This window comes from Protopterus annectens, chromosome 13.part0 (genome assembly GCF_019279795.1).
Source record: "Protopterus annectens isolate FY-2018-M chromosome 13.part0, PAN1.0, whole genome shotgun sequence".
Lineage (NCBI taxonomy): Eukaryota > Metazoa > Chordata > Ceratodontiformes > Protopteridae > Protopterus > Protopterus annectens.
Window position 1 is genome coordinate 144,490,082 of NC_056747.1, and position 14,146 is coordinate 144,504,227.

A 14,146-nucleotide genomic window follows, 5' to 3' on the forward strand; every position below is an offset into this window, starting at 1 on the left:
AGACATGGCAATTCTGTATCATAGCTCAGAAAAATCATTTCCCTCGTCACACCAATCTGCCCACCCATCATCTCCAATCGTGCATCCCGTAAGGAATCTTTAGTCTGCTAACTCACCCCACTCCCAAAAAATATGTTCACAATTACCTCTTTCTTCCTCATCACACCTCCAACATTTTTGCCTACCTGAGGAAAAATTCTCAAGAGTCTACTTGGGGTATAAAAAAAATCTATGTAAACATTTCCAAGCAAAAATCTTAAATCTTCTAGATTTTGTTGCATATTTGGGAGACAAACATATCTTCCCACTGTTTCCTTGTGAACTGCTTATCCAATCGCTCTTCCCAATCCTTACTAACCTTTTCTGATTGATTCTTATAGTTATCATGCAATATTTTATATGCTCTACTAATTATTCCTTTTTTAATGGCAGCTTCTGTTTTAGATTCTACTAAAAACTCTAGCAGTGCTGGTCTTTAATTTAGGACCCCTGTTCCCTTCTCTTTAACTATACTCTAACAGAGAAGGCAATCTCTAACCTGCAGTCCAAATAAATTCTTAGTGTCTTCCAGTTCTATCATCTTTTTCCTCTATAGTTCTTTGCTCCCAATACCTTGGTTCCTTTGCCAGTATTCTTCAAAAAATTCCAGCCCCCTTTTGCCTATTGTCTATATCCCTAATTGTAGCCATCCCTATTGGCAGAATCTCCTTTCTCCATTCCTGTGTTGGCTTAGTTCTTAGGATACTTTTTGCTACCTTATAGATATAATATTCTGTATAATTATTATTTTCCATAAAGGCCTGAATCCAAAATCCCAGTCTAGCCTTGTTTCTTGAGCTTCCCCCCATTTCATCATTCTTTACCACTTTGATTTATAGTTTTCTGCTTGCGCTATGTATAGGACCCTTAACTGTGTAGCTCTGAAATACCCCTTCATCTCAGATAATCCCAATACACCCTGTTCTACTGGAAGAGTCAGCTTATCCCACTTGACTATTGCCATATTCCCTCCCAGATAAAGTCCTTCAGCTTTTTATTATTGCTAACCACAGCTTCTCCTTTTGCTGATAAAATATGTATGATCTGTGTATAAGACTAATGGGACTGAAAACATTTTAATTGCTTGTATCTTACTATCCAAGTCCATATAACAAAGCTTCCGTTTTTATCAGTTTTTGTATTATCTTATGATTAGTCTCTTCCCACATATCCTTAGCTGCCACACCATAATAATTTTTAATCCATACTCCTAAATACTTCATTTTATCATGTCCCCACAAATATGGATATTGCTGAACCAATTCATATGTGGGTACATAATTTACTGCAATTGCCTTTGTTTTAGCTTCATTCATTTTGTATCCCAGAAAGATCTGAAACTATCTCAAAATGTTCCACAACACTGTAATGTCTCTTTCTGGTTTTGCCAGGTATAAAATAATCTGTAAACAGAGCCAGATTTTCTTGACTACCTTAAGAATTGTTTCCTTGAATTTCTGAGTCCCTTCTTTTCATTGCCAAAGGGTTTAAATAAAATACAAATAACAAAGGGGAAAGAGAACACCCATGTCCTGTTCCTTTGCTCAAGCTGAAATTTTCAGACAGGACCTCACTCACTTAAATTTTCATGTCCGATCCCTCATACATCCTCCTAATCAACCTTATTTTTTTTCAGGAAATGCAAATGCTTCCATTGCTGTGCTCATAAAGTCCCAGCTTATTCTGCCAAATGCTTTCTCTGCATCAAGACCCACCAACAACCATGATATTTTCTTACATTCTGCTTACCTCTGGATCATCAATGTTCTGTTAGTGCTGTCAAATGTTTGCCTCTCTTCCACAAAACCACACTGATCCATAACTATAAATTTTGGTATCAGTTTTGCCATTCCTTTAGCCACTTATAGACATGAACATTTTATGATTATGGTTTGGTATTGAAATGGGCCTGTATGAAGCTAGATCTGATGGATCTTTACACTCTTTAGGTATTACAGCTACCACCACTTTCTTCTAGGATGTTGGTACTTCTCCTTCTCTTAAAATACTGTTAAAACCTTCCAGATCTTTATCAGTTTTTTCCCTCCTAGCTTCCACAGGAATACCATTTGTTCCTTAGGACTTTCCTGTAGATTGGTTATACATCACAATTTTTATCTCATCTCTTCCTATCCTAACCATTAGTAATTGAGTCTCATCTTCTTGCATAAACATTTCCATTTGTGTCCTTTCTTGATTTCCATATTTCTCTGCTTTATGCAGACTTTCACAGAATTTCTGAAATATTTCTATTACCTCTGTAGGATCTCGTTACCTGCCTTGTTATAGGCTCCCTAAGCTTGGCAACAGCCCTTTCTACTTCCTGTTGCCTGAGTCGTTGTACTAAACGTTTTTGTGGTCTGGTGCTATTATCAAAAAACAGTCGCTTAACAGCAATCATTCTGACCTCATGTATATTATCACAGTAATCCCTTTTTTTCTGCTTAGCATTCTGCAGTTGATCCTCTTCTTGTTCTGTGAGATTCCCCCTATTTTCCAATACTTTAACATTCATCAGTCCATTTAAATAATTCTTTGTTATACTCTAGCTTAATTTGATTCCACTCCCTAGCTATATTTTCAGAAGTAATTTCTATCTTCTCGAGCAGCTCCTGAATAATCTCAAGTACCCATTCCTTAAATTCCTCTCTTTCCAACAGATAGGTAGGAAAGCGCCAATGTCTCAATTTTAGTTCATTACCCTGTGTTTTTATTTTAGCTACTGTATATATTCCTGTGAAATGTAAATTCTGTCTAGCCAGCCCAGTTTTTATACCAAGGAGAATAATATGTAAATTCACTTTGAATTCCTATTACTGAATTCACATATTCCATGCCAAATATTTTTATACATTTCTTCAAAAATCTACCCTTCTTTGTTATACTTTTCCTTCTGGGCCCCCCAGACACAACTTCCCTGCTGCACATCAAATTCCAGTTCCCACCTATAAGTAATATTCCTTGCCGAAAACTGGTAATTTCTCTCAAAAATTTCTTAAACTCCATTATGACAGTTTTAAGTGGAATATAAATACATGCCAGTGTAATCCTCCTCACTTGCCACTATAGCCCCTTAGTACTTAAAATCTGCCATTATCATCTTTTTTTTTATCCTCTTCTATCGCTACTGGAGCTCTTCTTGCAATCAGTATAAGTACTCTTTTCCTTTGTCCTAGATATTCTGATGAATAACCATCCTGAAAACCCTTCTTTACCAAATTCACATGTTCAGTTCTTTCCAAGTGTCTCCCCTGTAACATAATTATTTGCACTCTACATTTTAATATAGTACGCTATTCTTTCTTTTTTGTATTTATCTGTGAGACCACTGACATTTAAAGACATTACAGAAAGCATCATTGTATTAAAATGTATTATTCCCACCTTTTAGGTATAACATTTTTTTAAATGTCTAGTTCCAGCTTTTGTGTTACATGCATACACTGTTTGGCAGGTTGAACTTTTATATAGTTGTTCTTGTCGTAGCCATTTCAACCTATGTCACATCTTAAAAAAAACTTTTTGTTTTATTGAAACCTCTCAAAAAAAACACCCCCAATACCCCTCTAAAACCTACTAATTTAATACTAGCACATAAAGCTATATACATCTTCAAATACTGAGGTTTTACCCTCCTAATAGGAGCAAATGCCCTACAATGACAGCCACACTCGGGTTAACCTAAAAGAAAGATTATCCATGCTAAGGCACATAGGGCAGCCCATGCTTCTATTAAGTGCTAACTGGTTTTGTCTTATCCTTATAGCTCTCCCAGCTCAGAAACCCCCTTGAATGCTTTCAGAGAACATTATCTCTTAGCCAGTTTCTTTTTTCTTTTATGTTTTTTTCCCCAGCCGATCACTCTCCACCAGACTATAATTAATTCTTCCTTATTAGACTGTCTCCATGGAGTCATGAGAACCAGTCAATTTCTCTTTATCAGACTGTTTCCATGGAGACATGAGGGTCAGATACAGAACTGCTACAAAGCATATATTCATTTTCTAGAAAAAAGCCTCATAATAGTCGAAATTATTCTTCCTTTACTTGCTTTCTCTTAAAACTTGTTACTAAATCAATCTAAGGTCCTTAATCTAGTCATTCTCCCATGCAAGACTGAGAAAAAGCACATTAATTTTTCTTTTGTCATGCTCTTTTAACCAGGCTTTTTATTTTACAGTGCAGTGCCTACATTTCTTAAAACTGAAGAAGAGAGAAGGGGAAAAAAAGAACAGTAATACATATTTACAACCCTCATTACACTTACAAATAACTGAGAAAGCTTTACTTTATAGCATGCAAAGAAAACCATACACCACAAAAATAGTATTAAGAGCATTTTTTTCTTTACTTATAGATAACATTCTCCCCTCTCTTCCCCTCCCTAAGCATTTTTCCAAACATTACTGACATGAAGTAGGGCATATACATTTAAGTCCCCCACAAGTCCAAAAATTTTTGAAAAAGTCTAATATTTCCAGATTTTCTTGTTCTGTCATATTTCACAAATATAATTATAGCATTGTAATCCTGCATTAAGTTCACCAGTTTTCATCTACATTTCCCATATCCTGACTCTGTTTCATTTCCATTGTACTTTTGATTCTACTAATCAACTCTCATGGTCCCGTCCTTCTCTCCAAATTTTATCATTGAAACAGTGGAAAAGGTTTCACAGGCAGAAGTCTCTCTGTGGCCTTTATTACCAGAAAAACATGAAGCAGAACCTCCTCCTGTTTCACACCTCACATTTTGTTGGACAAACTTTTGTATTTCCTCCTTAGTATGTATATCATCAAAACATGATTTTGTCCCTACAGGGAAGAATACCTTGACAGCTGGTTACAGCAGTTTGAATCTCACACCTGCATCTTGATATTCCTTGAATAATGGAATGAATTTACTCTTCTGCCTGGTGTACAATGAGTAATCATTCTCTATAAACACTCTGCTGTCTCCCACTTTTATTATCTTGTCCTTCCACCACAGTTTTGTCAGAATCAACTCCTTCTGCTGGAAGGATTGCATCTTTATTATTAAAGGTCTAGGCTGTTTTCTCATAGCTAGGTTTGGAGCATATAAACAATGTGCCCTTTCAACTAACAACTCCTGCTGTATAATACCAGTATAATTGCTTTTCTGTGCTTTCATAAAATTAATGCAGTCCGTTCCTTCCAGCTTCTCTGGTACAGCTGAAAATGTCAGGTTTTTCCCTATGTGCTTTATCCTCTAATTCTATTATTTTTGAAACACCTCTTCCTGAGTAGTCTGACATTCAGCCAGCTTTTTCTTCACTTCAGCCTCTGATTTTTGCAGCTTTATCACCTCATCTGAATATCTGTTTAAAACTTCTTACATTTTATCCAGCCCATTGTCATTTGTGTTGATATACTCCATCAGTGTTTTGTTTATTTTAACCAGGTCTGTGTGTAGTTGTCTTACATCTTCCTGTAGATTACTGGGAGTCATGTCTGGAGGTTGCATTGCTTTTTGCTGAACAGCTGCAGAACTTTCTCCAGTCAGTGTTTCTTCCTCACTTTTTATAGTTGTTTTTTTTCCAGGTGCTCTGCATTTCTTTTTTCCTGGCATCCAGGCAGTACACTTACTAACCAGTTACTGAAATTTACACATAAACACAAAAGTCTACTGGCCTTCTCTGCTGAGTTTCTGTTTTCACGCTGGGACAGCAAGAATTAAGCCATTACTCAATGTGCAGCTGTCTTAAAAGTCCGAAACATCATTTTCTGAAAAAGAGATGAAGTTTTTTTCTTCTTAACTACAACAGAAATAGAAGGTTTTGTAATGGCTACTGAAGTGTGTGCCTGTTCCTTAATAGTTTAGAATATATCCTGGTAAAACGTACATAATCAGAAACAGAAGTAGTAACAGACACAAAACAATGAACATCTGGGGAGGACAATGTCCATTTCTCAGGCATGTGGACAAAAGGTGTTATTGTCACATTCACAACACTAGACATCTAAATATCAAGTATCCAAGAAACAGGTAACCTTAATAAAATAGCAGGGAAGCCACACTGCTGCAAATGAATAGCCGAAACCAAGGTAGTTACAGGTGCCTCTCTCAAGATCAGAAGCCATGTTAGGAACAACAGAAAAAAAACTTCCGAGCCAGTCACCATTCTGCTAATCTTTTTCAGCAGACCAGCATTCAGTTTCTGTGCTTTTGATGCTTCTGAACTCCACTGTTAAGGGAAAGGAGCAGTTCAGAAGCAAGGGCTCCAGACCAGGGTTCAAAGGTCAGAGTGGGGGAAACACAACCATAACCCATAAGCTGAAATTTAGGTCGATTCACCCAGAGTATCACATAAGGGAACCTTGATAACTGTCTGGAAGTTAGTACAGAGGCTTAAGGCTCTGTGCTGCTACATGATGATTTCATCTTCAAGTAGTACAGGGTTTGATTCCTGCAGCCACCATTAAACCGACAGTACTCTGGAGTAACTGGGAAATTAAGCTGGGCACCTCAATGGACTTCTAAACTGCATGCCTAATAACTGCTTATGAAGCTATAATACTTGCCCTGAGTACTTTACTTTTCATGTTTTTAGAAGTTATCTTTACTTCATTTTTCTCATTTCTTGCCCTTGTCTTCCTTCTGAATAATACTTCTTCTTAAAAAGCATCATCTTTTAGCTATTTTTTTGGAAAAGACACAGAAGGTACAGAAGGAGAGGGAGAAGCAAGATCATGTTTTCTGCACTCTATAAGCCATTCCTAAGTTGGAGATTTTCTGTTAAACTTTGCACAACATTTTCAATGAACATGATGATGTTCTTCCCCGAAACAAAATAAATATTTAAGATGGAGTTTTTGTGAAAGAATCTCACATCTGGGTTAATCTGTTTGTTCTTTAATAGGACACATAAGTAAACACCACAGTCTAATAATTAATGTTGTGTATAAGCCATTGAGCAAAATTATTTGCTACTTATCAATGGCAAAAAGAAAAACCTGGGCTCACTCTAATGAATGCATCTCAAGAAAGCATAGTTTTGTACACAAAAGATCCTTCCACTGCTGAAACAAATCAGCTGCCTGATAGCTGATATACATTTTCTGATTCCTGCAGTAATCCATTCTGAAAATCAGCAGACAGTAATAAGTTTGAAGGCAATGCAGAACATGCATGTTAAAGACCTCTCCTACTCTTCTGACCAGCTTTTTTTTTACATATATATTTTTTAGGACAGCTTCTTTAGCTGAGCTAATTGCTAATAGTTTGCAGGGTAACACAATCATAGAGCATTAATACTGCAGTTATCAGCATTTTAACAGTAACACAGAATCACAGAACCTCAAGGCAGAAACAATCCCTTGTCAAGTTACAAAGAACCAACCAACAAAAAATAGTAGCTAAATATCAAAAATGAAAAGAACTTTTTTATTTATCAAGGAAGAATACAATACATACACCATTTACATCATTTGAACATTACTTTTATTTATATTAATAAACATATACAAGGAGTTAAAATTCAAATAATCCATAGTTTCTCTCTCTTTAAAGTCTGAAGTTGCATAACATTTTACAGGACAAATATAACTGAAATAATATACATAGTTTTATACATGTTAATGAGTTTACTGCCTACCCATTTTAATATTTCATTCTGGAGAGAAAATAAAAATCCAGATATATTACAGGCAATTTTGGATTTACTACAGATTCATATTACAAATGGTGTTTACAACATCACCAATAGCACAAGTCAGAGTAGCTGCAGGGAAGGCTACTACAATGGTGTGAGATGTGTTGGCTGGCGACGTTAAAAACTGAGATACAGGAATGTATATATTTAGAACACTTCATGGAAGTATGTAAAAATCCCTACTGTTCTAGCATGCCACATATACACCCACATTCCTTGTTTTCTTTATCCACCTTATATGCAGCAACATAAACAAAGAAGAAAAAAAACAATTTAAAAAGTAGAACGTAGGAAGATACCCTGGACAGACATAAACATGACTATGAATATCCAATGTTGATGCAGTGACATTCATCCACTAAAAACATAAAACAAAAACATCAAGCATTATTTAAATATTTCTTAATGTAGAAAGAGGCAGTCTCCGTCTTTTGCAATGTATAAGCTTTCTGGTGTACCATAAAAGTTAATGCAAAAACAAATATTTCTGGGAAGATACTAGGTATGTAGACATTATAATTAACATAAACAGAACAAAGAAAGTCAAGCAGACCGAGGCAAATAAATTTTAATGTAAAAATCAAATTGCAGTTAATGCAAATGAATAACAGCAGCAAGGCGGGGCATTTTCTAGCTCCCTTCTTTTCCTGTAGTTAATAATGTATAACTAGCAGTAAAAGCACATATACTGGTTTATATTCTTGTTTTATATCATTTTAACTATAGAGAGCATGTGCTTTTTTGTGTGCGTGCTCGGGGGATAACTATTTTACTTCATATGTTTTACTTTAGATATGTACTAGCCTTTCTACAGAGACTGAAAATGTGCAGACCTAGTTATTTGGTCCCATAACACTTGTGGTGTGTGTGTTTTACTTCATTTTATTTATTTCGTTATTTTGCCACTTCACTATCTGCCTCTGTAACAAAACAATGTAATACAATGTCAAGGCAGTTAAGGAAGCTTTTCTTTATATTATATGACTGGCAATCAAAGTGCATCTCTCACAGACATACCAGTTTGTAAATCGCAACTTATAAGTTCTCATTTACATAACTAAACATTAACAGTGTCGAGGGAATACATTAACTATGCATAGTGTGCACTGTAGATACACAGAATACTTTACAGATCTTTGCTTCATTAATGAAAATTTCCAGGATACTGTCAGGTCCTGCTTAGGACATATGAGGCTAAAAGTGTTAGGTACGGCTAGACAGGAAAAGTAAATTGATACACCCATATACATGCAAACCCGCTTATGTTGTGTCACAGGTCATAACCCCACCTCCTAAAAAGCTCTGATTATGTTAATGTAGACATTTCTAATGTGATTTGTGGTAAGTTCCAGTTATGTATGTGCAATTTTTTTGGTCTTTCATCTCACAAACATATTTAACATTTCTGCATTTTTGAATGCATACATATGAAATGTCAATGTAAATATATGCAAGATATATAGTAACCCTAAAGTCACATTAATAACCTGTCATGAATAGAGGCTGTTTGCTCTTTTAAGTAGTAATAGGTAACTAAGGAAAAATATGAAGATGAGAACTTTTTTTAATATATCTTATTTCTGTGTCTCTGTGTAAAACATGTCATTTCATAATGTATATGCTCTGTAAAGGGAGTAACAAAGGAAAAATAATTTTAAGCCAAAAAAAAAACCTGTTGATAAACCTTACTCTCTCTACAAGGTTATTAAGTCAGTACTAGATATAGTCTTGAACCGCTTTGAGGGCCATTTAAATAGTTTATATAAACATTTTAGAAATCTTCATTGATTTAAGAAATAATTCTTAAAATAGTTACAAAAAAACACTTTCACCAAAGCTACAAATGTGCTGTTTTCTCTCATTCGGCACCACACAAAATGTGTTAATAGAAGGCAGTTTTGTTAAGACAACACCCAGTGCGAACAGTTTTCAAGAGAGTAACACAGAGGTCATTTCTTGCTGGCAAAACTAGTCACAAAGTTGTTAAACTCAAAGCTAAATCTAGCTTTAAAGCAACATGCTCAGAGTGGCTACGTGGAAGACATGTAATGAAGTCTGCAATGAGAAACCTGCATGGCACTTGGTGACCTGTCCACTGTTAATATCATCAGTACCTCAGTGGGATAAGTGTTTCCAACTCTGAAATTAAATTACAGTTATACTGGGCAATATGATGAAAGCCTAAATCTGCCATGAGTTGATATCTGACTCTGAGTTGGAGTAGGCCAAACATTTTTGTAGCAGTCAAACTGAATGTATACAAAACAATTTATTTTACTACTTCTGTTTTTGTCTCATAATGACAATATAATTAGGAGCTTGACATTTCTGCTTTACTTAGTGCAATGGCAAGTTCGAGATCTTCTTGTTCTTGTCTCCTTAATCGTTCTAATCTTTCTTGTTCAGCTCGTTCACTTTCTCGTTTTGCCCATTCCAGTTGCTGATCCTCATTTGAAAACTAAGAAAAATGAAATACTTAGTACTGCTGTAAAAAGTATGTATTTTCCATATATTTCAGACAATGCCCCACCCTATGCAGTAACATAACTACATACATTAAACAGTATAGTCAAATACAAAGACTGGCCATATCTAATAGAAGGAAATGCCCAACAGGTCTGCAATAAAACAAACCTTCAATTAGATATGTTCATGTAAAATTAATAGGAACTAGTCAGTTCATCATAAGTCATTGAGGGTTATGTGGGCAAAGCCTCCACTAAAATCACTGATTTGTACTATACTCATTGCCTCTCATTTTGACAGGATGAATTAAGACAACTTCTACTGAATCTGTAAATTAAGTTTTTTGTCCAGGAATACTCAAGCAATGCTTGACCAAAGTACCAAAAAAGCATCATTACTGTGCCCTTTCCTCAGCTGTTGCATTGTAATATACAGACAGTTGTGCATACAGCTAAATTAGGATTTACAAACTGCAGTAGAAGGAAACAGTTACTGTCCTCACAGCATCCATCCATCCATCCATCCACCCACAACCCCTTCAGCAGTGACAATCAACTAGATCCAAGGTTTATACTGCTGGGTGGCTAGCCATGATGCAATAATTGATCCACACCACACACTTGCACCTAGAGCCAATTTAGTGTGCCCAATGCACCTGTCTTTGGAATGTGAGAGGAAACCCATGGAGACTCTGCACAGAAGGCACCCCAGCCAAGAATCAAACCAGGGAACCTCTTGCTGTGAGGTGACAATGCTATCCTCTTAGGGTTACCACCTGTCCCTCTTTGAGAGGGACAGTCCCACTTTGGGCAGTTGTGTCCTGTGGAAAAAAAACAAAAAAATGGCAAATGTCCTGAGATTTTAAGACAAAATATATTTCTTACGTTTTCTTTAGTAGTTGCATAAAACAGTTATTTTGTATCTGGAACACATAAATATTACAAGAAATAGCATAAGCAACTCAAATGCTACAGAAATAAGCTTTTGCTTTGGCAAAAAAGTGAACTTTTGTCCTTTACACTGGCCGTAGGTATGTTTTGTTATGCAAAATCTCACATTTCTACAAAAAATGTCCCACTTTGGGCATTTGAAAAGTGGCAACCCTATATCCTCTGCACTATTGTGCCACTCTATCTTCTAAAATAATGCAGAAGTTCCAAATTCTTATTAGGGACATGCGTCCCTGCAGTAAACTCAGTCTAGATGGAAGGATGGCATTTCAATTAATAAGAATGTACAAGGAAAACTGCTACATATAACTCAAGGAGCAAGACGCTCATGCAGCTAAAAGGAAAAAAAATCCTTAAAATAATGTAAATAACTAAAAGGAGGCATTTTGGACAATGATAAATTGTATGCTAATATATTGTATGTCAGAATAACATCTGGTGAATGTGTAATGACTGATGACTAATAAATGTGTGGTGTTATTTTTATTCATTACTTTAATATTTTTGTTCCACATACTAACCTTAAGTATCTAAAGTCGACACTCACCACCCATTAGGTCACTGATTTTTCACTGACAGACAAGAGTCAGGCTGTGCACCTCATCAGTTGTTGAGCATTAGCAATGGGATTTTCGGGTTGTGCTTGGCATGGATTTACAGCAGTAGGCATTACCAACATGCAAGTCCTCATATACAGTAAACAAAGGAGGACCGCTTCATCACTTCTTTTATGTCTCCCCCACCCAAACAGAACCTCCTGACATAATCACTGCAACAGCACACACAATGTGTCTTCCCCCTCAGCTGGTCACCCCAACGGCTTTCCTGCAGCTGGGCTGCTAATCAGTATCCTAGCTCAGTGCATCATCAGACCAGAATGCTCATAAGTAATGCTAGTGTTACTACAGAAAGGGTCTATAAGGAAAAATACCCTCCTCCTTACTCAAGACACAAAACACTAACTGAAATGCCTTATATTCACACAAATATAGCATCTTACAAAATCCCAGAAAAAATAGCAAAAAAAAATGTTTTTTGCAGGGATGGATGTTTATTCCAACATCTTCAATCACTAGGCATAATATTTATCAGGTCTCATGAGCTCTGAGAAAAGAGGGACATTATTTGAAAAAGAAACTTACCATTCCCTCTCCTATGACCTGTACGACTTCACAGGCTGTGCTAAGACATGGGCAACAAAGCAATATCTAACAAACTAAGTCACTGCCAACATGGCATGGTTTAACCTGCAATAACATGCCAGAGAGCAAACAGTAATGCTCTCCTACATGGGATTTATTTTTATTTGGGTTGTGATGGTACTACCCTACATGGGAACACAAAATGAAAGTTCTCATGTGAAAATACTAATTCACAGCAACAGTGTAATGCATTTGGCAATTAATGTTTTGGTGAAAGAGGAATCAGCAGAAATGCTGTCAGCCAACTCATATCCAGCTTTAACAACTATGACCCATGATGGCATTCCAGTAGAGTACAGGAATAATGCCCTGACTACTGCCCAGCTGACCCAGCTTTAACAACAACTATGACATATGATGCTGCTCCAATGGAGTACAGGAATAATGCCCTGACTACTGCCCAGCTGACCCAGCTTTAACAACAACTATGACATATGATGCTGCTCCAATGGAGTACAGGAATAATGCCCTGACTACTGCCCCGCTGACCCAGCTTTAACAACAACTATGACATATGATGCCGCTCCAATTGAGTACAGGAATAATGCCCTGACTACTGCCCAGCTGGCCCAACTTTAACAACAACTATGACATATGATGCAGCTCCAATGGAGTACAGGAATAATGCCCTGACTACTGCCCAGCTGACCCAGCTTTAACAACAACTATGACATATGATGCCGCTCCAATGGAGTACAGGAATAATGCCCTGACTACTGCCCAACTGACCCAGCTTTAACAACAACTATGACATATGATGACTCTCCAATGGAGTACAGGAATAATGCCCTGATTATGGCCCAGCTGATCCATGTTTGATTAGCAGCACGGGTGGCTGCCAGAGCGGCAGTGAAGGGAAGGGATGGACATACCCATCCAAGATGGGAGAGCACTCCTTGAAAATCTCCCTTAGGGAAGGATGGTCCAAAGCTGAAGCTGCCCTTGGATGTAATCAACGAATACGAGGTGCTAGGAAAGGAAGTGGGCAGATCATAAAAGAAATCCCTCCAGATGGAAGAAGAAATGAGATGAGCCCCCAGGACACCCTCAGTATCCATAACTGGCCCCAGCAAAAATGGAGCAAGTCCAGGTAGTTTAGACAGTAGCTAGTAAACTTGGTGTGGGTACTGGAGGCTGGTCTGGTAAAAATGAGGTCTGAGGGGACCAAAAAAAAAGAAAAGAACTATGACACATGGTTATCAGTCCAAGCCAAACAAGTGCAAAGCTGACAAAAGATAAGCGCACAACATGCTGAACTGTGTCACGAAACAAGGATGCAGACAAGGCCAAAATGACAGCGCTGTTACTGCTGTTGTGAAGTTTTCTTTTTCTACCTCCAGGAATTATTCAGCATCCTTGAAATATGCAGCTATGGTACCAAAATAATGAACATATTCTGCAGCACTGCCATGCCTGGCTTCAAACCTACATTTACCATCAATCCTTGACAGTATTTTTTTTCCTATGCATTTGTTCTGCAAACATTTAAAATGGTGATGTGTTTTGTAGCTGACATGCTACTGAACAGGAGGGCTTAGGTTTTCAACTAGCTTCTTATCAGCTTTGGCATAACAGAAAGGGATGCAGACAGCTATCCAAGAAGCAATACTTTCAGAGAATAATTTGTCTTTGATTTCCACACTACAAAAACACCGATCAAAGGTACAGTGGGTCCCAAAACCTATAATAAAACCAAAAAAAATACACTCTGGATCAAGTATAGTGCAGAAGCCTATTTTATCATTAGCTGCATCTGTACTCACTATTTACAAAACTGTTTTTTTAAAGATAAAATAAGTTTCTGCACAGTACTTGGT

At 36.9% G+C, this 14,146-nt stretch overlaps 1 protein-coding gene across 2 annotated transcripts in view; it reads right to left on the bottom strand.

Moving 5' to 3' along the window:
• Positions 1-7,416: 7,416 nt before the first annotated feature.
• The window catches only part of EPS15L1 (epidermal growth factor receptor pathway substrate 15 like 1), a 3,892,050-nt gene continuing 3,885,320 nt past the window's right edge, over positions 7,417-14,146 (bottom strand). For both annotated transcript variants that reach the window (XM_044090736.1, XM_044090735.1), the window contains one exon: positions 7,417-10,169. In XM_044090736.1, the coding sequence (XP_043946671.1) occupies positions 10,023-10,169 (147 nt within the window). In that variant the 3' untranslated portion in view covers positions 7,417-10,022. The remainder of the gene's footprint in view (positions 10,170-14,146) is intronic.